The 26,878-nt window shown below is 36.5% G+C and overlaps 1 protein-coding gene across 1 annotated transcript in view; it reads right to left on the bottom strand.

Moving 5' to 3' along the window:
• LOC141344591 (low-density lipoprotein receptor-like) overlaps positions 1 to 26,878 on the bottom strand; it is a 170,382-nt gene that overhangs the window by 83,846 nt on the left and 59,658 nt on the right. The window contains exons 5-6 of the mRNA XM_073849466.1: positions 13,120 to 13,232; positions 7,968 to 7,975 (exon numbers count right to left, since the gene is read on the bottom strand). Of these exons, the coding sequence (XP_073705567.1) occupies positions 7,968 to 7,975; positions 13,120 to 13,232 (121 nt within the window). The remainder of the gene's footprint in view (positions 1 to 7,967; positions 7,976 to 13,119; positions 13,233 to 26,878) is intronic.

The raw sequence follows: 26,878 nt of genomic DNA, 5'->3' as shown, positions 1-26,878 counted from the left end.
CTGTCCTTTCAATTAACAAACGACTGTCATCTTATTAAATTTCCGAATTAAAATTACTTTAACGAGCAAGGCTTATCTTATATTAACACTAAGTTAACTAATGTCAAATTTTGTTGAGTTAATGCTGGCCAGTAGTCGAGAATATAAGATCGTAGCTAGGTCAAACAAACGTTTTCTGACTAGCTGCCTTTCTAGTTTTAGCATTTGATTAAAAAAAATTAAATGTAATATTTACTGCATTTTCTGTGTGTGTTTTTAAAAGCAACTCAAATGAAGCTTCACAAAGAACAGTAGCAAGACAGCCACACTGAGATAATTCATGGTAAGGGATGAATTATCTTCACAATGATTTTGAGAGGTTTGTGTATTCCATACGGGGTTTGCCTTTTACAAATGTGTATTTTCTTCTTGGTTTTTTGGTTTTTTTTTTTCAGGGAACAAATTTCTCTCTGTAACAAAGTGGATGGTGAGCAAAGGTGGCAAACGTTTTGGAGCAGGACCTGGAATATGCAGATGATATGTATTCTTTAGCTGCTTATGTAATTTTTCCCTATTATTTTTAATGTTGCCTAAATCTTCTTTGTATGGCTAAATCCAGAGGATACAACATAATGCACTGCAAAAAGTCAGACAGGTGAAATATTGAAGATGAACTGTTCCAGCATTGGAAGACTGTATTTTTTGTATTTTGGTTATACATGCAATATTTAAATAAAGAATTTGATATTTTGTATTAATTGTGTCTGTTTGAATGTCAGTAGTACCCTAAATTAATTAAATTAAAATTAATTCTATATAAAAATGCTAAAATCGAATACACTCTACATTCAAATAAATGAATTACAGTAGTAAACTGTAGTACATTATACAGTACCTTACTGTATAACCGAAATACAGTTGGGTACTGTAAAATGTAATTACAGTAACTCACTGGCAACAGTGTTGCCAGTAAGTTACTGTAAAAACCCTCTGAAATGTCTAACAGTGTGACGGATTCAGCCGCAGATTCAGCATCTATTTATAGTGTAGGGGATGGGACGCTTCGGATTCTAGAGAGCATTTGATTGGACGGAAAGTTTGATGAGAAGCTGAAGTGCAGTTATGTAATCAAAATGGTTGATCCATATTAACGGAAGATAAGAGACTGAACGTTTTAAATGCATATATCTTCTAAATGCAAATTTTGTCATTGTTTTGGATCACACAGTAGTATATTCATACTAAAGGCCAAAAAACTTCAATTTCGATTTCATGGGGACTTTAAGAAGTTGCTAAATAAGGATGTTTACAATATTGTGGTAAACAAAAAGTGCAAATGTCACAATTCTGAAAATACAGTGAGGGAAAAAGAAATTTGATCCCCTGCTGATTTTGTAAGTTTGCCCACTGACAAAGAAATTATCAGTCTATAATTTTGATGGTAGGTTTATTTTAACAGTAAGAGACAAAATAACAACAAAAATGCATTTCAAAAGGTTATAAATTGATTTGTATTTAAATGAGTGAAATGATCCCCTATCAATCAGCAAGATTTTTGGCTCCCAGGTGCTCTCTTAAAGGTAGTGCTCCTAATATCAGCTTGTTACCTCTATAAAAGACACTTGTCCACAGAAGCAATCAATCAGATTCCAAACTCTCCACCATGGCCAAGAACAAAGAGCTGTCCAAAGATGTCAGGGACAAGATTGAAGACCTACAAATGGCTGGAACTTGCTACAAGACCATTGCCAAGAAACACAAAATAATTGTCAATCTCCCACGGTCTGGGACTCCATGCAAGATATCACCTTGTGGAGTTTCAATGATCATGAGAATGGTGAGGAATCACCCTAAAACTATATGGGAGGATCTTGTTAATGATCTCAAGGCAGCTGGGACCATAGCCACCAGGAAAACAATTGGTAACACACTACGCCGTGAACGACTGAAAATCAGTCCCCCTGCTCAAGTAAGCAGATGTACAGGCCCAACTGAAGTTTGCCAATGAACATCTGAACAATTCAGAGGAGAACTGGGTGGAAGTGTTGTGGTCAAATGAGGCCAAAATGAAGTTTTTTGGCATCAACTCAACTCGCCGTGTTTGGAGGAGGAGGAATGCTGCCTATGACCCTAAGAACACCATCCCCACTGTCAAACATGAAGGTGGAAACATTATGCTTTGGGGGTGTTTTTCTGCTAAGGGGACAGGACGACTGCACCGCATCAAAGGGATAATGGACAGGGCCATGCACTGTCAAATCTTGGGTGAGAACTTCCTTCCCTCACTGAAAATAGGTTGTGGATGGGTGTTCCAACATGACAATGACCCAAAACACATGGCCAAGTTAACAAAGAACTGGCTTAAGGAGAAGCACATTAAGGTCCTGGAGTCTCCGGACCTTAACCCCATAGAAAATCTGTAGAGGGAGCTAAAGGTTTGAGTTGCCAAACATCAGCCTCAAAACCTTAATGACTTGGAGAGGATCTGCAAAGAGAAGTGGGACAAAATCCCTCCTGAGATGTGTGCAAACCTGGTGGCCAACTACAGTAAATGTCTGACCTCTGTGATTGCCAACAAGGGTTTTGCTGAGTCATGTTTTGCGAAGGGGTCAAATACTTATTTCAAATACTTATTTCACTCATTAAAATGTATAACTTTTTTGAAATGTGTTTTTCTGGATTTTTTGGTTGCTATTCTGTCTCTCACTGCTCAAATAACCCTACTATTAAAGGATAACTATTGCCAAAATGCAACCTGGGCTGTTTTTTTTTTATTGTAAACGAGACAAACTTATATCTAAAAGCATAATTACGATGAAAGAGCCACTTTTAAGATTGACCGTGATTTCCGCTCGTGGCCGTCTTGCCAGTCAAGAAGTGTCGATCTCCGAATGCGAATGAATGGACTCCATAGGACGAAATGTCATGAAGTTTTAATTCCAATGAAAAATCATGATCACTTAGCAATATCTATATAATAATAATAATAATAATGCAAATATGCTTTAGGAGCTATCCATCTCACTATAACGTCGCATTCGGAGATCGACACCTCTTGACTGGCAAGATGGCTGCGAGCGGAAACCCAAACAGTAAAAGTGAGTTGTTCAAAACCTTTCTTTTTAGTAAACTCTGTGTACACAAACAATGTTCTCAATGCTCGAGGTCATGTGTAGAGACCCAGGCGATACTTCGAGCAAAGTTTCATGGTGTGTTGAGCCTTCTTAGTGTTGTAAAAAATATCGATTTTGATGCGCTCAAAGTAATGCCCCTAGTACTCCCATTCACCGGCCATTTGACCAGAAAACGAAATCACGGTCAATCTTAAAAACAGTCGTTCGTCAGTAGTTCGTCGTAATTATGCTTTTAGATAGAAGTTTGTCTATGTTTACAATAAAAAAAAACAGCCCAGGTTGCATTTTGGCAATAGTTATCCTTTAAAATAATAAACTGATATTTTCTTTGTGAGTGGACAAATGTACAAAATCAGCAGGGGATCAAATATTTTTTTCCTCGCTGTATGTGAAATATCTTATTCAGGTCAGTACTACATAAAAAATAACATGCATTTTGTATGATCCCTCTTATTTCAGTAAATTAATTAACATTTTGCAGATTCTGCGAGGTGAAAAAGAAGAAAAATAGCACTGTTTTACAGACATGTTTTTACCTTATTTTGGATAGTTTCTGTAAAATTGTTCAAAAACACATCTATAGTGGGTGTATAAAGTCAAAAAATTATAAACAAGCAAAAGCTTGGTCTGAGAAAATGGTGAACACCAACAATTGCTGAAGTAGGGACTATTACAGTATGCAATTTCCTTTAAGCCTTTTTATAAGAAAGATTTCATCTACCAAGAAAATTAATGTTGAATTAAATTACTGCACATATCAAACACAGACAAAAAGATAAGTCAAAGATTAAAATAACAAACATATATTGGATCCTGGATAAAGCATCTTTTAGCTTCACTCTATGGCACTTCAGGTCAAAACAACAGGAAATGAAACAAATGCAGTACTGAGAAACCTACGTGCTCATGCATTGAGACATATCCTGTCTGAGCATCATCGCAGTGGATTCAAGTTATGAGGCTTTCAGAAGTGGATAATTAGAGGTGTATTACACCGCACAGACTTGGCAGAGCCAGGCAGGAAATCAATTATCATCAGGGCCCAGGTGAAATATCATTTTGAGCCAGAGCTCCGGTTGTCCTGGCTCAATACTGTGACATTGGCACGGATGTACTGATCAAGAGGCTGAGAGGTAAGAGATTGTCTGGACTCTCAGTTTATAGCTTGATGAAAATAGAATCATGATTACCTCTATAGAAGGAAAGAATGGCTCAGCGCTGCCAAGACTTGTGCCGCTGATGAGGACGGCTGAATAAAACGCTGATTGATAAAAATCATTTGGAAAACATACAAGCATACAAACCCGTCAGTCCAAAATGACTGCTCGTAAAAAATGCATTATGATTGATTAGTCTTTGTGTTTCGCCAGGTCTTTTAACAGCCATGAATTATCATTCCCCCCAAGAGTGAAAAATGGTTGGAGGGTGTTTCATTTGCTCTTAATAGGGCTATTAACATTGTGATTTATATCTTGTGAGACTGCAAGAGTTTTTAATGTTTCAGATGGGCTGACAAGATAACAGAAAGGATGTGGAACATTTTGGGTTTCAATTCGTTACATGAATTAAACCAAATCCGTGGTTAATTATAAAAGCAAACCTTTATTTAAAAGGCCTTTCTGTAAAGGATTTGAAAATTACAAATGGCCACGCAGACACATTACTGCGTTTTCAGCTAGTCTGCCTATAATCAGACAGAGTGTGTCAACAGAGGTGACCTGCAGGTTAATTACAATTAACAAATGCGGACTAGCAATGAGGAAATCTTTGTCCTTTTAAAAAGACCAGGTTATAATCAGAAATGAACTAGACAACAAATTAATTAAAACACAAAAAGAAAGAAAACATTAAATTATGTAAACTAAAGATAACCCCAAACAATGCAAAGTGAAAAATCATTGCTATCTAATCTTTAGATAAAATAAGCTATGATTATGTTATTTCTGGAAAGGCCTAGACATTTAAACTAGACTCTAATCATTCTTTTAATAACTATATAATATAATAACTAAATAATTATTATATTATATTTTTATACAATATAATATAATATAATATAATATAATCACAAAACCAGTATTAAGTTGCATGGGTATATTTGTAGCAACAGCCAAAAATACATTGTATGGGTCAATATTATAAGTAATATATTATTAAGTAAAGATCATGTTCCATGAAGATATTTAGTCAATTTCCCACTATAAATATATCAAAACATACTTTTTGATTAATAATACGCATTGCTAAGAACTTCATTTGGATAACTTTAAAGGCAATTTTCTCAGTATTTAGATTTTTTGTACCCTCAGATTCCAGATTTTCAAATAGATGTATCCAAATATTGTCCTATCCTAACAAACTGTTTTGCTGCTTAATATTGTTTGGAACATATGATACCTTTTCGGAATTCTTTGATGAATAAAAAGATTAAAAAGAACACCATTTACTCAAAGTAGAAATCTTTTCTAACACTTTATTAACACTTTTTTATCAATTTAACACATCTTTGCTGAATAAAATGAAAGTTAATTTCTTTTAAAAATCGAAAGAAACAAACCTGCTGACCCCAAACATTTGAACTGTAGTGTATAATAGATTTCTATTTTAAATAAATGCTGTTCTTTTTAACTATTTATTCATCAAAGAACCCTGAAATATCACAGGTTCCAAAAAAATATTTTCAACATTTTCAAATCAGCACATGAGACTGACTCTAAAGAATTGTGTGACAAGACTGGAATAATGATGATGAAAAATCAGCTTTGCATCACAGAAATAAATTATATTTTAAAGTATAATAAAATAGAAAACAGAACATTTAAATTGCAATAATATTTCACAATTTTACTGTTTTCTCAGCATTTATGATAAAAAATGCAGCCTTGATTAGCAAAAGAATCTTGTTTAAAAAAACAATAAAAATCATACTGATCCCAAACTTTTGAATGACAGTGTATATAGTAATAATGAACAGTAATTTATTTTTATTTTGTATTTTTATTAATTTTATTCTTCTTGTTATTATGAATTTAGTTTTTATTATTTGTTACTTTGTGTGAGTAGCTCAAAATTATCATTCTTTAGCACCTGAAAACTAAAACTAAAACCAAAACTATTCTTTATTTAACACGCAGAATTTAAATAGAGAGAGAGAGATTGCCTAAATCGAGGGAGAGTGAGACGCCATTAAAGAGAACCAGACAGTGGAGAGACACTATTTTGAAGAGCAAGAGAATGGGAAGCTAGAGAAAGAGACAATTTTCACAGCGTTTTAAAAGTAGGGCAGCAGGATTCACAGCGGGGGTCTGTGAGGATGTCTGATTGGCCGAGGTAAAAAAAAAAAAAACGTTTAATAAGCAAAGCTAACGCTCCTCCCACCAGAAGTGTTGAAACATTCAATGATCATGAGACATGAGCACAAGCCCTGCCACTATCATCAATACCCAAGAGTCTGGACAATTTGTCAAGGAAACCTTGGGCGAGGATGTCAAGGACATGCTCTGCTGCTCCTTAAGAATAATCACTTGGTACCATAGCCTATAGCATTCAGTTTAAGCTTAATATACAGTATACAGTAGAGTTGCTAGACACCTAAGCCACACTTGAAAATAATAACTGAGTAATAATTTAAATGCAGACCTCTTAGAACTAGCTTTTTAGCCATTTTTACAAATACATCATTGCCTTTTCAAGTAGATTGCCACATTAACAATGAACGCGATTCACAAACCAGACTTCTTAAATGTGACCCTGCACTACAAAACCAGTCATAAGGGTCCATTTTTTTTAAAATTGAGATTAATACATCATCTGAATAAACAAACAAAGCTGAATAAATAAGCTTTCCACTGACGGTTTGTTATTATAGGACAATATTTGGCTGAGATACAACTATTTGAAAATCTGCAATCTGAGGGTGCAAAAAAAATCGAAATACTGAGAAAATCGCCTTTTAAAGTTCTTAGCTATGCATATTACTAATCAAAAATCAAGTTTTGATATATTTAAGGTAGGAAATTTACAAAATATCTTCATTGAGCATGATCTTTATATACTTAATATCCTACTGATTATTGGCATAAAAGAAAAATCGATAATTTTGACCCATACAATGTATTTTTGCCTATTGCTACAAACACACCTGTGCTACTTAAAGGTTGTATCAGCGATTTCTAGCCTAAAACATAAAGTGTCAATTTCAGCTGACCTTTCTTCACGATCCGCTCGCTGCTTGCCCCATAAATTGTCTGTGAAAAAAACCGCGTCTCTCTGGTCAGCCTAGGGTCCGAGATATGCCAAAAAAAAACAATCGGCACTACCAACCTTTCCACAGATAAACAAACAGTTTTCCAACCAATCAGCGTCAGGGGGTTGGTGTTGTGGACTTTCCTACTGGTGCAGGGATGTGAGGGAGGCGGAGCGAAAGTCCAAAACACCAAACCCCTGACGCTGATTGGTTGGAACACTGTTTGTTTATCTGTGGAAAGGTTGGTAGTGCCGATTGTTTTTTTGGCATATCTCGGACCCTAGGCTGACCAGAGAGACGCGTTTTTTTTCACAGACAATTTATGGGGCAGGCAGCGAGCGGATCGTGATGAAAGGTGAGCTGAAATTGACACTTTATGTTTCAGGCTAGAAATCGCTGATACAACCTTTAAGACTGGTTTCGGGTCGGGGGTCACAAATGTATTCCAAAGAGCATCTATCATTTTACCGATAACACTTTAGTTTAAGGACCAATTCTCGTTATTACCTAGTTGCTTATTAACATGCATATTGGCTTTTAAAATCTCTTTATCATAACCCCATACCTAAACTTAACAATTATTACTTTCTTCAAGTAACTAAAGTAACACATTACTCTTAAATTTACAAGAAAGTACAGTTACTTATTCACAAAAGTTACTTTGTTTTCCCATCTATTGACTGACACACCTCCTGTCCCATGTTGGAAGCTAGGTGCAACCAGAGGCACTTCCTTCAGCCTGAGACTTAACTTTTAGTTGCCAAAAATATAACTTTGGGGTTTTCTGTTATAAAAAACAAAAAAAAAACAAGCAAGCCCAGCCCAGGTAACAAAAAGTAACACAAAAGTAATGTAATGCATAAGTACGCAATTAGTTACTTTTTTATGGAGTAACGCAATACTGTAATGTATTATTTTCAAAAGTAAATTTCCCCAACACTGGTAATAATATTATCAATATAACAGATTCTTTTTTCACTGAAGCTGGAGTTTTCCTTCAAAATAAAAGCTCTCCTGCCGTTGTCTGTAAAACAAACAAAAAAAAAAGCTTAAAAGTGTAGTATGAATTGCTGACAGTGGTTTAAATGGGTAACATTACTGCAGTCCAAATTCAAAATAACTTTTTGAAGTGTAGAGATTAGGAAATTAGTATTGTAATTCCCCTATAGCATGGATCCTCAAATCTTTCCCTGGAGGTCCAATGTGCTGCAGAGTTTAGCTCTAACCCTAATTAAACACACCTGAGAATGCTAATCGAGGTCTTCAGGATCATTAGAGAATCACAGGTAGGTGAGTTTGATCAGGGTTGGAGCTAAACTCTGCAGCGCAGATTTGAGGAACCCTGCCCTATAGCGTAAAGCAAAAATAATAGACCTATTAAATATATTCATTTTCATTTATTTTGCAGTGCAATTGTTTTATAATATATTGCTATTACTGTCATTGTTGTTATTATTATTATTATTATTATTATATTCTAATTTGTTTGGCTTCCTAAAACACCAGTGTGAATTTAGACTGAGATGGTATACCACAAATAAAAAGAGGGATGAGTCCCCTTTAAAGTTCCTTTTTTAAAAAAACAAAAACATTTGCAACACATACAGTATCATACCATGGACTTTATTTTGCGATATTATCGTATTGTGAGATTTAGATTTTCTTACATCCTTAATTGAAATTTCAGTGATAAAAATGTTACATTTTTATTTAGCTGCACATTTAAAACAGACTGAGAACTATTTTATACAGCAGTAAATCAAGACGCATGACTCACATTTGCCATTTTAGCAGTATGATAAAACAAAACTGTTATTTAAATGTTGAATAAATTATGCAGAATGCCAGAGACACTACAGCGCTGGAACACTCTCACGCTATAATAACTGCTAAAGCTGTCTACAAGTTCACACAGTTTCACACGACTGCTAGAGTCCTGCAGTTCAGTCTGAGTTCACTGCCTGAGTTCTCACAAACACTCCTGTTACAATAAACGCTGCAATGAATGCTGCAATTTTGTCATGTTGCTTGCTTGCGGTGACATCTAGGGAATTCAAATTACTCTCAATTTGCAGATGATGCTCTTTTGGGGGGGTGTCAAGTGATGTTTCCATTTATTTAACCATCTGGTGCTGTTCATTTTGGGCTCACACATGTACTGTTAACAAATTATTTATTTATTAGGACTGTCCTCCTAATAGCCAACTAAGCATTAGTCAACGAAAAGAGGCTTAGTCAACTAAAATTTTATTAGTCTGATAGTTGCATGAAAAAATCTGTCGTTAATGGCTGGTCCTTGAGGTAATTAAAGTATAACGGGCAGGAAATCCAAATGTCGGATATGAATATGTCTTATCATTTCAGATTGAAACACTTTACATGGCTGCTCATTCTAAGGTTAACCTAGATAAATGTGTGCTATTAAGTGTCTGTGCGGAGTGTGGAAGCCGTATGTGACCACCGGCATTTTTTTGTTGATAGCAATGAAAACAACTTAAAATATGGCATCATTTTCATTGATACAGATAAGAGTAAGGTAATATATCATTTGAAACTGTAAAGGGTCTACTTTTATTTGTATACAATAGAACAGTGTGCTTTCTGCAATCTCGTTCTCCATTTAACTCAGCGTACAGGCTGTTTCCCTCACAGACATGAGAATTATACAGTTGAAGTCAAAAGTTTACATACACCGGTGACACTTTAGAATAGGGAACACTGATTAACTATTAACTACGACTTTTCCCTCAATAAATTCCTAATTTGCTGCTTATTAATAGTTAGTAAGCTAGTTGTTAAGTTTAGGTATTGGGTAGGATTAGGGATGTAGAATAAGGACATGTAGAATAAGGCATTAATATTGGCTTAATTAGTACTAATAAATGGCTAATATTCTAGTAATATGCATGCTAATAAGCAACTAGTTAAGAAACCGTAAAATAAAGTGTTACCGTTTTATTTAGTACTGACCTGAATAATATATTTCACATAAAAGATGTTTAGCCTACATATAGTCCACAAGCGAAAATAATAAATGAATTAATAAAAATGACCCTGTTCAAAAGTTTACATACACTTGATTCTTAATACTATGTCGTTACCTGAATGAAGTTTTTTTTTTTTTGTTTAGTGGGTTGTTTATGAGTCCCTTGTTTGTCCTGAACAGTTAAACTACATGCTGCTCTTCAGAGATCCATCTTTTCACACTGAGGGACTCACACGCAACTATTACAGAAGGTTTAAACGCTTTAGAAGGATGCATAATGCATTAAGAGCAAACTTATTGAATTTGGAGATCAGGCTAAATTTAACCTTTTTCTTCTGGGAAACATCTTCTGAAGGGCAGTACTAAATGAAAAAAAAAAAGACATTTAGGCAAAATAAGAAAACTGTACAAATATTCATTCTTTTCAATGTTTACACCCCTGATTAATGCATCATTTTTCCTTCCTCAGTTGTCCTCAGTGTGAAAAGATGGATCTTTAATTCATAAAGTCATTGTTGGAAAAGGTTCAAATACACAAAAATGCTGAAAAACCAAAGAATCTGCAAAACCTGAAGAACAGCAGGCAATTTAACTGTTCGCTGTATTTTAGAGTAGTCAATGTGCAGCTTGTATAGCGGTATAGATTTACTATGCCCTGAAAATTGTCATTATTGTCAAAATAGCTGGAAACAAAAGTAAGAACACCCTAAGTGAACTTGTCCAAAGTGTCAGCACCATTGATATCTGGCATTGCCTTAATCATTCTGAGCTTGGAATTGACCAGAGCTGCACAGGTTGTTGCTGGGATCCTTTTCCACTCCTCTATAATGACATCATGGAGCTGATGGATGTTAGACACATGGTGCTTCTCCACTTTACGCCTGAGGATGCCCCGCAGATGCTTAACAGGGTTCAGGACATACTTGGCCACCCCATCACCTTCAGCTTCAGCATCTTGGTGGTGTGTTTGGGATTGTTATCATGTTGGAAAACTGTCGTTCGGCCTTGTTTCTGGAGTGAAGGCATCATGTTCAGCTTCAGAATGTACAGTACATAATGCAATCCATGTTTCCCTCAATGAACTGCAGCTCCCCAGAACCAGCAGCACTCATGCAGCCCCAGACCATGAAGCTACCACCACCATGCTTGACCATAGACACAATTTTCTTCGTTCTCCATCTGAGCCAAACAAGTTTATCTTATATTCTCATCAGACCACGGGACATGGTTCCAGTAATTCATGCTCTTGGACAGGTTGTCTTCAGCAAACTGTTTGTGGGCTTTCTTGTGGGCCAGTTTTAGATGAGGCTTCCTTCTGGGATGACACCTATGCAAACCGACTTGTTGCAGTGTGCGGTGTATGGTCTGAGCACTGACAAGCTGATCTTCTACTTCTGCAACCTTTAAAGCAATGCTGGCAGCACTCATGCATCTGTTTTTTTGAAGCCAGGTTCTGCACCTGACGCACAGAACGAGTGCTCAACTTCGATAATGACCCTTGCAAGCCCTATTCCGAATGGAACGCATCTTGGAAAACCTCTGTATGTCCCTGACCACTGTAGTGTAACTCAGTTTCAGGGTGTTACTGAACCTCTAAAAGCCTTGGCCGTCTTTGTGGAGAGCAGCGATTCTAATTCTCAAATCCTCAGAGAGTTCTTTGCCATGAGATGTCATGTTGAACATCCAGTGGACAGTATGAAAAAATTATAGCTGCTCTAATACAAGATACACAACTTTGTATGGTCCTGTAAAGCAGACAAAAACATTACCATGATAAATTTGATATGTGGCTTTGCATTGTTAAACAACATACAGTACAGACCAAAAGTTTGGACACACCTTCTCATTCAAAGTGTTTTCTTTATTTTCATGAAACTTTGCTCGAAGTATCGCGTGGGTCTCTCTACACATGAACTCAAGCATTGAGAACATTGTTTATGTGCACAGAGTTTACTAAAAAGAACAACTCACTTTCACTGTTTGAGATTCCTCTCGCGGCCGTCTTGCCAGTCAAGAAGTGTCGATCTCCGAATGCCAATTATAATTACCATTAGGTAAAAAAACATTGAATAATACTTTTTTTGTATGAGACTAGCTCTTGAAGCTCATCAAGAGAATGCCAAGAGTGTGCAAAGCAGTAATCAAAGCAAAAGGTGGCTACTTTGAAGAACCTAGAATATGACATATTTTCAGTTGTTTCACACTTTTTTGTTATGTATATATAATTCCACATGTGTTAATTCATAGTTTTGATGCCTTCAGTGTGAATCTACAATTTTCATAGTCATGAAAATAAAGAAAACTCTTTGAATGAGAAGGTGTGTCCAAACTTTTGGTCTGTACTGTACTTCTGTTATCACTCAGGGTGTATTCACTTTTGTTGCCAGCTATTTTGACAATAATGCCTGTATGTTAAGTTATTGTCAGAGGACAGTAAATCTATACTGTTATACAAGCTGCACATTCTCTACAATATATCAATGTTTCAATCCTATTGTCACGTATCTGGTCTATCCTGTCATCATGAACTCTTGCACCACACTTCTGGACTGCAATCCCCACAAGCCACTGCACCAATCACTGCACACATCTGCTCCTCGTTTTCCATTCACAACATCTCTCTTTCCACTTTGTGCCTTTTAGAGTCACGACTGAAGCAGGTCAACAGCATCAGGGTGAAATTCAGTTCAAGCTATCACCTCAGCCTTGCACAAAACTCCCTGCGGAGAATCAAACACACAGTCTGAGAGAAAGACATCAGACTCACCTGCTGCGCAGTCCGCTTCATCTTCACCGTTTTCGCAGTCTCTTTCACCATCACACCTCCAGGACAGCGACACACACTTCCCTCCGCAGTCAAACTTCTCTGGTGGACACGTCTGCTTGACTGCTGTGACACAAATGGTTGAGCAGGTTAGCCTGAATCATGCGGCAGGCAAATCATCTGCCTTTGATTCATTTTGTTGATCTCACTGTGCTTCTCAGATCCGTGCTGCCTGCCACAGTGTGAAATGTGAGATCGCAAATGTGATAAAAACATACAGGACACCTCTAAACAGAATTTTTGAATGCAATTTTCAGCATACATTTGCTTTTTGAAGTCCAGTTATACTTCCAGGAGTTTTTCCGGCTGCTGAAGCACATCAGAGGTGTGTGAGAAGTGTTGGGGCAGTCGAAACTTATAGTAGTGACAGTATTCATTAAACTAGATTTTTCAGTAGTACTGATAAAACTTATGGTTTTAATATCATATTTTATCTCACATGCAGCTTGACTGCTGAATACACAGGAGACTTGGTTCACAGCGGATTCCAGTTGTTGGATATTAACATGTTGCTAAGGTAATGACACAAAAATAGGCATAAAAATATACAACATTTGTATTTGGTAAAAGTAGTTTGATGGAACTTTTTAATCAATACTTTTATTTTTACTTTTACTTTGTATTACTAATGATTTTTTGCATTGCCTTATCCTTGAAGGACACATGCAATGCTACTTAAAGGAACAGTTTAATCTCAAAATAAAAAGTCTGTCAGATTTAATCATCCTTTTAAAACGATGGTGTTTTAAACCTTTATGAATTTCTTTCTAAATACAAAAGAAGATTGAAACAACATTGAATTTGAAAAAAACTAAATGATCAAAGAAATACAAAAATACAATTGTTTCAACTTAAAATAATTTGTTACCCCGCTGACTTAAAATTTTTAGTTTAGTCAACTAAAATAAGTTGTCACTTAAACTAACATTAAGTAACTTAACATTTCTAGGTGACTAAACTTAAAATTTTAAGTCAGTGAGATAACAAATTATTTTAAGTTATTTTTTACAGTGTATTGGAAACACTTGTGCTTTTTAATATTTAAAAAAAAAAAATTTTTAATTAATTTAAAATCCTAAAATAAAAATCTTTTGTAACAATATACAATACCGTTTAAAAGTTAGTAGATTTTTACAATTTCTTTTTCTGAAAGAAATTAATACTTTTATTCAGCAAGGATGTGTTAAATTGGTTTTAAAAAAAAGTGATTGTAAAGACTTTTTTTTTGTTTTAAATGCTGTTCTTTTTAACTTTTCATTCATCAAAGAATCCTGATAAAAGTATCGCAGGTTCCAAAAAATATTAAGCATTGATAATAAATCTGCATATAAATTTCTGGAGGATCATGTGACACTGAAGGCTGGAGTATTGACTACTGAAAAGTCAGCTTTGCATCACAGGAATAAATTAGATTTAAAAAAAAAAAAAAAACAACAACATTATTTTAAATTGTAATAATATTTCACAACATTACTGTTTTTTCTATATTTTTGATCAAATAAATGCAGCCTTTATTGTAAAAACAATATTTGAAGGATTACTCCACTTCCAAAACAAAAAAATTCGGACAATTTACTAACCCCTATATCGTCCAAGATGTTCATGTCTTTCTTTTTTCAGTCGCAAAGAAATTAAGTTTTTTGTGGAATACATTACAGGATTTTTCTCCATATAGTGGACTTCAATAGTGCTCAACGGATTGAAGGTTAAAGTGCAGTTTCAGTGCAGCTTCAAAGGAAAAAAATTAGGATCTTATCTAGCGAAACAATTGGTTATTTTCTAAAATACTCTTTGTAATCTGGTTCAATATACTTAGAGCATGTCGAAAAACTGCCTGAAACCGAAGAGACGGCATTTGTGGTTAATAAGTGTATAAATATTAATAAAAAAAAATAAAAAAAACTGATCGTTTCGCTAGATAAGACTCTTATTCCTTGGCTGGAATCGTTTAGAGCCCTATGAAGCTGCATTGAAATTGCATTTTAACCTTGAATCTGTTGAGCACCATTGAAGTCCACTATATGGAGAAAAATCCTTTAATGTTTTTCTCAAAAATCGTAATTTCTTTGCGACTGAAGAAAGAAAGACATAAATTTCTTGGATGACATGGGGGTGAGTATGATATCAGGACATTTTTATTCTGGAAGTAGAGTAATCCTTTAACTTTTAAAAAAAAAAACTGCAAAATGCCAGAATCAATCAATTAATCAATCAGTTAAAGAAAGGATAGATGCTGTTCTCAATTACTCACCCTCATCTTGCTCTAAACCTGATTGGCATAAAAGAAAATAACACTGATGGCAGTATTGCAATTTTAGTGCAAACTACCCCTTTAAACGAGAGTAAACGGGGTCAAGCGGTAGATGAGAGGGCCGTTGGCCCCCGTTTGAGCAGCTCTGTCACCCTCTCTCCTTCACAGTCACGGCCAATCTGCTCCATTTGGCAGGCTGTCTGTTGATATTAGATTACAGTTTGAGAGTTATCAGAAATGCAGGCATAAATAAATCATCTCTGGCTGCAGAGGCCTGGAGAGCCGCCACAGTCAATGAGTCTGCCGGGGCCGCTCGACTGGCCTTATATCATGAAAGAATTCAAAATGGCCCAACAAGTTATACCAGTTAGCCTGGACAAGGACATGTTGTATAAAATGTCCAAAAAAAGGGGAGAAAGGGCAGCTCCGTTTAGGCTGTCAGTTTTCTCACTTTGCTCTTGAGTGAATTTATTATTCATCACTGGATCTGTTTGATCATTTCAATGAGTGATACATATCAAATGAGATGTGATTTCTACATTACTGCAGAACTTGTCAAATCCTCAGTATCGTTCATCAAGCAAAATAGCTGTCATTTATTTTCCCGACATTATTATTCTACCGAATTCAAGCCAGCTTGGCTATGAAATAATGAAAACCAACAGTGCCACTTCATAATACTTCATGACAAAAAAAATGCTTTTTTTGGGGGGGTGGGGGGGGGGATCTGCATTGCAGTAATGCGGTGTTTGAGTGTGCAGGTTGGAGGGTGTGTGCCAGTATAAATGCACTAACTCTATGAGACTCAGACAGATGCTTGCACAGCTAAAGGAAGTGAATTAATGAATGTATTATTGACTAATTATAGTATGAATGCACAAAGAGGAAAAGACAAAGACAGATCAATGAGGCATTAATGATTTTTAATTTAGGCAATTTTAATGCTTTAGAGTCTGATAATCCACCACGAAAGCATAGACTAATAGTGAAACATCAACAGCACATGTTCATGAAACTTGTGAGCTGTCTTGCTGTCTAGTCTATGTATCTATCTGACATGGAACCTCATTCACTGCAAAAAAAATGCTTTTCTTACTTAGATTTTTTGTCTTGTTTCCAAGACAACATATCTGAAAATTCTTAAATCAAGATGGATTTTCTAGACGAGTAAAAATTATTGTCTTGTTTTCAGAAAAAACAAGCCAAAAATAAGTGATTTTTTGCTTAGAACAAGCAAAATAATCTGCCAATGGGGTAAGAAAAAAAAATCTTATTTCAAACAGAAAACAAGTGTCACAGTTCTGTCTGTTTATGTCATTGGTTTCACCCATTGTCTCCCCCTGCCATTCTGTTGTCATTTGGTTTAGCCCTCGTCACCGTCATCTGTTACACCTGTCCTTGTAATTATTAGTCATCTGTGTCACCTGTGTTTGATAATTAGTTTGCCTTTATAAGTCTGTCTTTGAGTTTAGTCTTTTGTCGGTCTTTAACGTAGTGTATGTGTGTGAAATTGCTCCTGCCTGTTCCTGCCTTGTTCCTCATTGGAGAATTCTATTAAATATATTGTTAATTGTTCATCTCGTCTATCGTCTCGTCTCGTCCTGCACACACCCCTAACAGAAAGACCGACCTCAACAGTTTACCCGGCACGTTTTCCCTGCGTTTATTTTTTCTCGTTTTTACTCAGTGTTTATTTTTTTTTTTCGGTGTATCATGGACCCTACTGTTCTCCTGATCCTCCTGAGGCAGGGGGAACGCTCTCTTGAGGACCATACACGTGATTTCCTCTCCCTGGCAGAACATTCCCACTTCCCGGATAGCAGCCTATGCATCTATTACCACCTGGGACTGAATTCCACCACCAAGGCGCTGCTATCCGGGGAGGGTCCTCAAGAGAGCCTGCCGGACTACATCGAGTGGGTGTTGGCGTCCTGCCACTCTCCCTGGACTGTCGGCGTCATCGAGGAGGACGTCAACCCCACTCACGACCCAGAACCCAGCCAAACATCACCCCGACATGCGGAGTTACAGCCTGAGCCCACCGCAGATGGAGTGCCAGAGCCGAGAGCGACAGAGCCTGACCCATCTGACCAGGTGCGAGAGCCGGCATCAACATCCGCGACGGTGGAGTACGACGTGGAGCAAGAGAGGGCTACAGAGAGCCCTGCCCACTGCACCACCGCTGAGGGTGAGCTTGGATCCAATTCTGGGGATTTAATAGACTTCTTCTCGGATCTTGCCCAAGACAACTCATGTGACTTAATTGACTTTTTCTCTGAGCCACTGACCTGTATAGACTTCCCTCCCACCCGCCCTCGTCTGTCTGAATCTGCCTGGTCCCCGCTGGTTCCGCCCAGCCGTCCTGAGTTCCCGCTGGTTCCGCCCAGCCGTCCTGAGTTCCCGCTGGTTCCGCCCAGCAGTCCTGAGTTCCCGCTGGTTCCGCCCAGCCGCCCCAAGTCTCCCAGGTCAGCAGTCAGTCTCCCAGCTCACCCTCAGCCCACCACCTGTGCAGTGGGCTCGCCGCGGGACTGCCAGCTTCCATCGGCGTCTCGGCTGGAGGATTCCTCAGCTCCGCCTCCAGCCTCCGAGTCCTGGACTCCGCCTCGGCCCTTCGACACCGCGGTTCCACCACGGCTCTCGACGCCCTCCTCTTCATCGTCGCCCGTCGATCCACCAGCTCCACCGGGCTCCATCGTCTTTCCGGCTCCGCCCTGGTCAGTCGTCACCCCATCGGCTCCTCAGGACTCTGCTCCTCCGGCTGTGCCTCGTCGCGCCGTCCCACCGGCTCCTTGGGACTCCTCCTTCCTGCGGGCACAGCCTCCATCCTCTGTCGCTCCGGCTCCGCCGCGGATCTCTGGGACTCCGCCTCCGCCTCGGGCGCCAGAGCCTGCTCCACCTTGGCCCTCCGGATCCTCGGCGTCACCCCGGATCATCGGCTCTCCATCTTCGCCTCGGGCTCCTATTCCATCTGCTCCGCCTCTGTCGGTCGGCCCCATGGAGTCGGCACGCCTTCATCCACCATGGTTCCTCCCTCCGTCGGCTCCACAGTGGGCCGTCATCATGGCTGCGGTCTGGGTCGGTTCCTCCTGCCTTATGCCCCACCCATGTCCTCCCTGGCTCCTCCCTCCGTCGTCGCCCCTCTGGACTGTCTGGTTTTTCACATGGACTTTTGTTCTGGTCCTCCTCCGGGGGTTGCGTCCTCCGCCGGAACCCCCTCCTTCATTGACTCTGGTATCCTGGTTTTTCCGCCCCTCTCGTTTTTTCTGTTTTCCACGGCGCGAGGACGCGCCTTTCCGGAGGGGGGCGTAATGTCACAGTTCTGTCTGTTTATGTCATTGGTTTCACCCATTGTCTCCCCCTGCCATTCTGTTGTCATTTGGTTTAGCCCTCGTCACCGTCATCTGTTACACCTGTCCTTGTAATTATTAGTCATCTGTGTCACCTGTGTTTGATAATTAGTTTGCCTTTATAAGTCTGTCTTTGAGTTTAGTCTTTTGTCGGTCTTTAACGTAGTGTATGTGTGTGAAATTGCTCCTGCCTGTTCCTGCCTTGTTCCTCATTGGAGAATTCTATTAAATATATTGTTCATCTCGTCTCGTCCTGCACACACCCCTAACAACAAGATTATTTTTCTTACCCCACTGGCAGATTGTTTTGCTTGTTTCAAGCAAAATCAAACTTAATTTTGACTTTTGACAATAATTTTTACTTGTCTAGAAAATCTTTCCTGATTTAAGAATTTTTAGATATTTTGGCTGGAAACAAACAAAAAAAAATCTAAGTAAGAAAAGCATTTATTGCAGTGTAGGGGCTGTTTACACAGAAGGCTTTTTTTTTAAATGCAGTACTCTTTCATAGTTTTTCTGTGTAAACACTGTCTAGACGGATGTGTATGCCCATTGCATTTGCTGTTTCAAATTAAAAGAATTCCAACTTTTACACACAGTGACACTCAACAATGTCAGCTTCAAAACAGTGGACCAATCAGAAGACTCCGGAGGCGGGACAAGCATCGCAAGCTTTTGTTTATAGTAGCAAGTCGACAGTAATAATACTTTGTTCGTTACAGTACTTAAGTATTTTTTGGGAGCATCTGTACTTTACTTGAGTTTTTATTTTTCAGCCTACTTTTACTTTTACTCCACTACATTTCCTAATTAAAATGTATACTTTTACTCCAATACATTTCCCCAAAGCATATTCGTTACTTACTACAAAATAATCAGAAGTCAGGATCTCAGTCAGAGTTTTTTTCCCCTTAATTTTGTACAACTGTATCACAGAAGTATTGTGTTCTAAGTGTTTGCTTACAAAAATATTGCCTTTCCCTCAAAAAAACATTGTTTTCTTTCTTTCACCTCTTTATTTCCATCACACAAGTTTTTGTGAGCAAACATAAAGTTTATAAACTCATAATTCTGACTTATCTCAAAAAAAGGGAGGATTGCGAGATAAAACTTTTTTTCTCGCAAATGCAAGTTTGTGTCTAGCAATTCTGACTTCTTTTCAGGAAATTCTGGCTTTTTTCCCCCAGAATTGCATGATACAAACTCAATTCTGACTTTTTTCTCCGAATTGGTTGATATAAACTTGCAACTGCGAGAAATAAAGTCAGAATTGTGAGATATAAACTATATATATATATATATATATATATATATATATATATATAGATATACAGTACAGACCAAAAGTTTGGACACACCTTCTCATTCAAAGAGTTTTCTTTATTTTCATGACTATGAAAATTGTAGATTCACACTGAAGGCATCAAAACTATGAATTAACACATGTGGAATTATATATAATTCTATAAAATATTTCATTCTATATATACTATATATATACTATATATACTTCTGCACAACACAACTGATGGTCCCCACTTATTAAACCTGACAGGGCACACCTGTGAAGTGAAAACCATTTCAGGTGACTACCTCTTGAAGCTCATCAAGAGTGTGCAAAGCAGTAATCAAAGCAAAAGGTGGCTACTTTGAAGAACCTAGAATATGACATATTTTCAGTTGTTTCACACTTTTTTTGTTATGTATATAATTCCACATGTGTTAATTCATAGTTTTGATGCCTTCAGTGTGAATCTACAATTTTCATAGTGATGAAAATAAAGAAAACTTTGGTTCAAAGGTGTGTCCAAACCTTTGGTCTGTACTGTAAATTCTAACTTTTTTTCTCAAAAATTGATTATATATACTTACAATTGTGGAAAATAAAGTCAGAATTGCAATATAAACTCATAATTCAGACTTTTTTTTTCTCAGAAATGGATGTTATATATTACAATACTTAAAGGAACACTCCACTTTTTTTGGAAATAGGCTCATTCTCCAACTCCCCCCGAGTTCATAAGTTGAGTTTTACCGTTTTGAAATCCATTCAGCCGTTCTCCTGTTCTGGCAATATCACTTTTAGCATAGCTTAGCATAGATCCATAGACCACCGTGTTCAAAAATGACCAACAAGTTTCAAAATTTGTCCTATTTAAAACTTGACTCTTCTGTAGTTATATCGTGTTCTAATACCGGCGGAAAATGTAAAGCTGCAATTTTCTAGGCGGATAAGATTAGGAACTACACTCCCATTCCGGCGTAATAGTCAAGGAAGTTTGCTGCCATAATATGGACGCAGCAGGCGGAGTAATATCACACAGCGCCTGAAATTAGTTCCCAGGTTAGCATTTGCATATGTGCTGCGTGATATTACTGCACCTGCTTCGGCCATGTTACGGCAGCAAACTGCCTTGACTATTACGCCAGAATGAAAGTGTAGTTCCTAATCTTATCTGCCTAGAAAATCGCAGCTTTACATTTTTCGCCGGCATTAGTACACGATATAACTACAGAAGAGTCAAGTTTTAAATAGGAAAAATATCAAAACTCGTTGGTCATTTTTGAACGCGATACTATTGGTCTAATAGGATTCAATGATCTATGCTAAGCTATGCTAAAAGTGATATCGCCAGAACTGGAGAACGGCTGAATGGATTTCAAAATGGTAAAACTCAACTTATTAACTCGGGGGGAGTTGGAGAATGAGCCTGTTTCCAAAAAAAAATGGAGTGTTCCTTTAAGTACATTTAAGATTAAAAAAATACTTTTTGTACTTAAAGGAGTAGTTCACTTTCAGAACAAGAATTTACAGATAATGTACTCACCCCCTTGTCATCCAAGATGTTCATGTCTTTTTTGCTTCAGTCGTAAAGAAATGATGTTTTTTGAGGAAAACATTTCAGGATTTCTCTCCATATAATGGACTTCTATGGTGCCCCCGAGTTTGAACTTCCAAAATACAGTTTAAATGCTTCAAAGGGCTGTAAATGATCCCAGCCGAGGAAGAAGTGTCTTATCTAGCGAAACGATCAGTTATTTTCTAAAAACATTTACAATGTGTATACTTTTTAATCTCTACACAGAGTACACACAGAGCTAGACAAGACGAGCATTTGAGATTAAAAAGTATATAAACTGTCTTTTTTTTTTTTTTAGAAAATAACCGATTGTTTTGCTAGATAATACCATTCTTTCCTCGGCTGTGATCGTTTAGAGCCATTTGAAGCTGCATTTTGGAAGTTCAAATTCAGGGGCACCATAGAAGTCCATTATATGCAGAGAAATCCTGAAATGTTTTCCTCAAAAAACATAATTTCTTTACGACTGAAGAAAGAAAGACATGAACATCTTGCATAACAAGGGGGCGAGTACATTACCTGTAAATTTTTGTTCTGAAAGTGAACTACTCCTTTAAGTACAATAAATATCACATACTTTAAGCCTTTTACTCAAGTAATATTCTAAACGGTGACTTCAACTTCTACCAAAGTTGTTTTCTGGTAAGATATCTGTACGTTTAATTAAGTATGGCTTTCAGGTATTTTATTCACCACTACAAGTCGACATGGCAACTGTTTGACGGCAACATGGCAGAGGAGCCATTCTGTGCTGCGATTTGTTCAAAACCATTCCTGAGCACTGCGTCTTGCATTTTTTATATGTGAACGGCCTCTTACGCAAAACACATTTTTCTATTCCAAAGCACTACTTTTCCAGTTTTTCTATGTAAACATGCTGTAGACTATGTTTATGACTAATGCTTGCATTCTTTTGCAGCATCTCGCACATGAGCACAGTGTTTTTAAGACGCTGTGTCTAGCTAAAAGAATCTTTACATGTAGTGCCGATCATCAATGTCAGTTTCAATCAGACTAATCTGACCAATCAGAAGACCACGAAGGCTGGGCAAGTGTTGTGAGTTTTCGTTTTCAGTAGCAAGTTGTTTTATTTGACCACATATTCTGATGCACCACTTTTCAGCATGTCGCATATGAGCACCACGTTTTTAAGACGCCGTGTCAAGTTAAAAGAATATCAACTTTTACACACAGTGCCTCTCGTCAATGTCAGTTCCAAAACAGTGGACCCATTCAAAACCATTCCTGAGCACTGCGTCTTTTAGATGCAAAGACACATTCTGTGTGAACAGCCCCTTTCACAGAACACGTTTTTCTATTCCAATGCACTACTTTTCCATAGTTTTTCTATGTGCACATGAATGTTTGGGAAAAATAATACTATTTTACTCTTTTTAATCAATACTTTTCCATATCAGTATTGTTATTGTTAACTAAAGGTATGATTAAAAAAGCTTATTACACGGCTCTTTGGAATGCTTGATTCTGATTGGTCAGTTGAGACATTTGCAGGTTCGTTCTTTTCAAATAATCACCGCTCCAAAGTAATAACGCATAGCCGGTACTACTTGTATGTTTAAAATCCCTCCGTGCCAACAAAGATTACCGTTTGGCGCCATCTTGTGACAAACACTGGACAACCACAATTAACAATGGAAAATTTCGACATTAATCTATTTAAATTGTCTTACTAACGTACATAGTTTGAATGTTAGTCACGTGGTACTATATCGTTTCGCGGAAGGATAAAAATGTTAATTTAAAACAAAATATGCCAATAAAAGGTTTTAAATTCATATTCATGTCCAGTTTTTTTCCTTATGTGGCAAGTAGCCGTGTAATAAGCGGGATAATGTACAGGCAGCCGGTAGTTATCGCGAAATAAGCCCCTTCAGTCCTGATCACACTGTCGGGGCTTATTTCTGCGATAACTACCGGCTGCCTGTACATTATCCCTTACATAACAAATTCAGCTTTATTCCATTAACTGAAATAAAGCTGAAATAAAATATAAATGTTAGATAAATAACTAAAACTAAAAAAAAAAAATAGACATTTGAAACTTAATCAAATAAAATATAGATAGAAAAATTTTGATTTAAATTAGAAAAACTAAAATGTTGCTTTCAAAGTTAAAGTACTACAATACTAAAAATAAAATAAAAATGAAAAGCTTATTAAAGCTAAAATCTAAATTTTAATTAATAAATATACATAGCATTTTAAAAATATGTGGGAATATTAATAAATTCTATCTTTCATTGTGTGTGTAAAAAGTGGTAACCTGCTATTGTTCCCTTATAAAACTATTTCTACTATGTAACTATGTAACTCACTAGATTAATTTTTGGTGGTATTAATTAAATAAATATTTGGTAAATTAATATTTAGGTTGATTCAGTGATATTAAATTTGATTTTTGGCTTGAATAAATCTAGCTCCTATTCCTGATAATTTACTCACCTATGTCATCCAAGATGTTCATGTCTAAATTGCAGTTTCAATGCAGCAAAGGGCTCTAAACAATCCCAGCCGAGGAATAAGGGTCTTATCCAGCAACATTTTCGGTCATTTACTAAAAAAAAGTACAAATTTATATACTTTTAAACCACAAATGGTCATTTTGCACTAGCTTAACCTCACGCATTACGTAAGCAGAAGTACCGACCAGTATTTACAAAGCGAACACGCAAAAAAAACAAAAAACCCTCTTTACAGTAAAGGTAAAACAACCATGTTGGGCGAAGCTGCATTGAAGTCCACTGGAGACAAATCCTGGAATGTTTTCCTCAAAAACCTTAACTTTTTTCCTACTGAAGAAAGAAAGACATGAACATCTTGGATGATATGGGGTGAGTTAATTATCAGGAATTTTTTATTCTGGAAGTGAACTAATCGTTTAATTTCATATTGTAATTGAGAAACACAAGAAGAAGAGATGAGAAATAAGAGAAGAAATAAAGTCGCATGAAGGTGCAATGATGACAGATTATTCATTTTTGGGAGAACTATCCCTTGAAGCAGATTAATAATGTAAAATATACTGTCAAGATGAAGTTGAGATGACTAGAAAAGTGAGAAAAGGTGAGCGAAGGAGTGTGAGTGCGAAAGCATGTGAGGAACAAATGATAACAAGGTCAGAAGAGCTTTCTCCACTCCCATGTGACTTTGCACTAGTGCTGTATATGCAGTGAGGTGTGAGGTGAGAGAGCGCGGCGTTGTGAAAAGGTCGCGATGAACTCAGAGACATCTGACTTTGCTGATGGCTATTTGATGAAGAGCTTCTTTACTCCACTTCACTGAAATCAGCAGAGTCAAATATCGCTGTTAATCTCTAAACACATTAAATTGATCCCCACTTCATGAAGTCATTCATGTTGTCAGAGGAGCTGTCATATGGAAATAGAGCACAGGAATATCATGTGCCAGAGCATTAATGCGGTCACCTTTAACTTAAAGCTGCAGCGTGGCATTTCTAAGCCACAAGAGACACCCGAGAGAATAACAAACTATATACTAGCTCAGTCAGTGACCAGAGATTAAGGCCTGAATATTTTTTTACTGAACAACAATAACAAAACGCCATTAACCTTCTGGTGCTCTTTGTCATTTTTGACTAAAAAGTTTACATTTTGTTTTTTTAGAATATGTTTTACTTCATCAGAATGGTATGAAACTTGGCAAATGTTGCTAAACACCAAAAATAATCATAGACATGATTCAACAAGGTCAGAAATTACCATGGAAATGAATAGGAAATGAATAAAGCTAAAGTGTCTTCTTTAAAAGAGACCAAACAAGAAATTTCATTTTAACAGCTATGGATTATAACTACCACATAAATATAATTTAGTATCATAAAATCCTCTAAAAAAAAACTAAATAAATAAAAAACATGATTGAACCCATTCCATACATACAATATACACTACCAGTCAAAAGTTTTTGAACAGCAAGATTTTCAATGTTTTTTAAAGAAGGCTCTTCTGCTCACCAAGCCTGCATTTGTTTAATCCAAAATACAGTAAAATTGTGAAATATTTTTACTATTTAAAATAACTGTTTTCTATTTGAGTATATTTTAAATTGTAAATTATTCCTGTGATCAAATCAACATTTTTAGCATCATTACTCCAGTCTTTGGTGTCACATGACCCTTCAGAAATCATTTTAATATGCTGATTTTCTGTTCAAGACATATTTTGTATTATTATTTATTATTTTTGTTCTTTGTTTTGAGGGGAGGGTTTAATACTTTTACTTTGCAAATATGCTTTAAATTGATCAAAAGTGATGATAAAGACATTTATAATAATAATAATATTATGCATTTATAATATATAATAACTTTCCATTCATTAAAGACACCTAAATTATACTCAGCTGTTTTTAAACATAATAATAATTATTATAATGTTTTGTGAGCAGCATATCTGATTATCAGTATGATTTCTTAAGGATCATGTGACTGGAGTAAAATTCAGCTTTAAAATCACAGGAATAAATTACATTTAAAAAAAAAATCTAATATTCAAAAAAACTGTTTTAAATGGTAAACTATTTCAAAATGTTACTGTTTTGCTGTACTTCAGATCAAATAAATGCAGGCTTAGTGAGCAGAAGAGACTCTCTAATATTATTATTAATTTTTTTTATTGACAAACTGAAATTTAAAGGGACAGTTTACACAAAAATTTACATTCTGTCATCATTTACTAAGGTCACATTTAATTATCAATTTGCATCACATGAATAAATTACATTTTTAAATGTATTAAAATAGACAACAGTTTGTGACATTTTTCATATTTCTTTCAACTATCCTTGAAAATACAGTCAATTTAAACTTAATTAAGCATGTTTTAAACATTTTACTTAGCTGTTTTAAACATAATAATAATAAATGTTTTTTTTTTTAGCAGCAATCAGAATATTAGAATGATTTCTTAAGGATCATGTGACTGGAGTAATGATGCTAAAAAATCAGCTTTGAAATCACAGGAATAAATTATATTTTAAAATATATTCAAATAGAAAACAGTTATTTTAAATAGTACAAATATTTGCTGTACTTTGGATCAAATAAATGCAGGCTTGGTGAGCAGAAGAGACATCTTTAAAAAACATTAAAAATCTTACTGTTCAAAAACTTTTGACTGGTAGCGTATATCTAATATTATTTATTTAATTTTTTTTTTTTTTTTTTTTGAAGAGCACCAGAGGGTTAAAATTGACAATATTCCAAGCTTC

Source organism: Garra rufa, chromosome 10 (genome assembly GCF_049309525.1).
Source record: "Garra rufa chromosome 10, GarRuf1.0, whole genome shotgun sequence".
Classification (NCBI taxonomy): Eukaryota; Metazoa; Chordata; class Actinopteri; order Cypriniformes; family Cyprinidae; genus Garra; species Garra rufa.
Note: the sequence above shows the minus strand (reverse complement) of the source record. Positions and strands in the feature narration are given on the sequence as shown.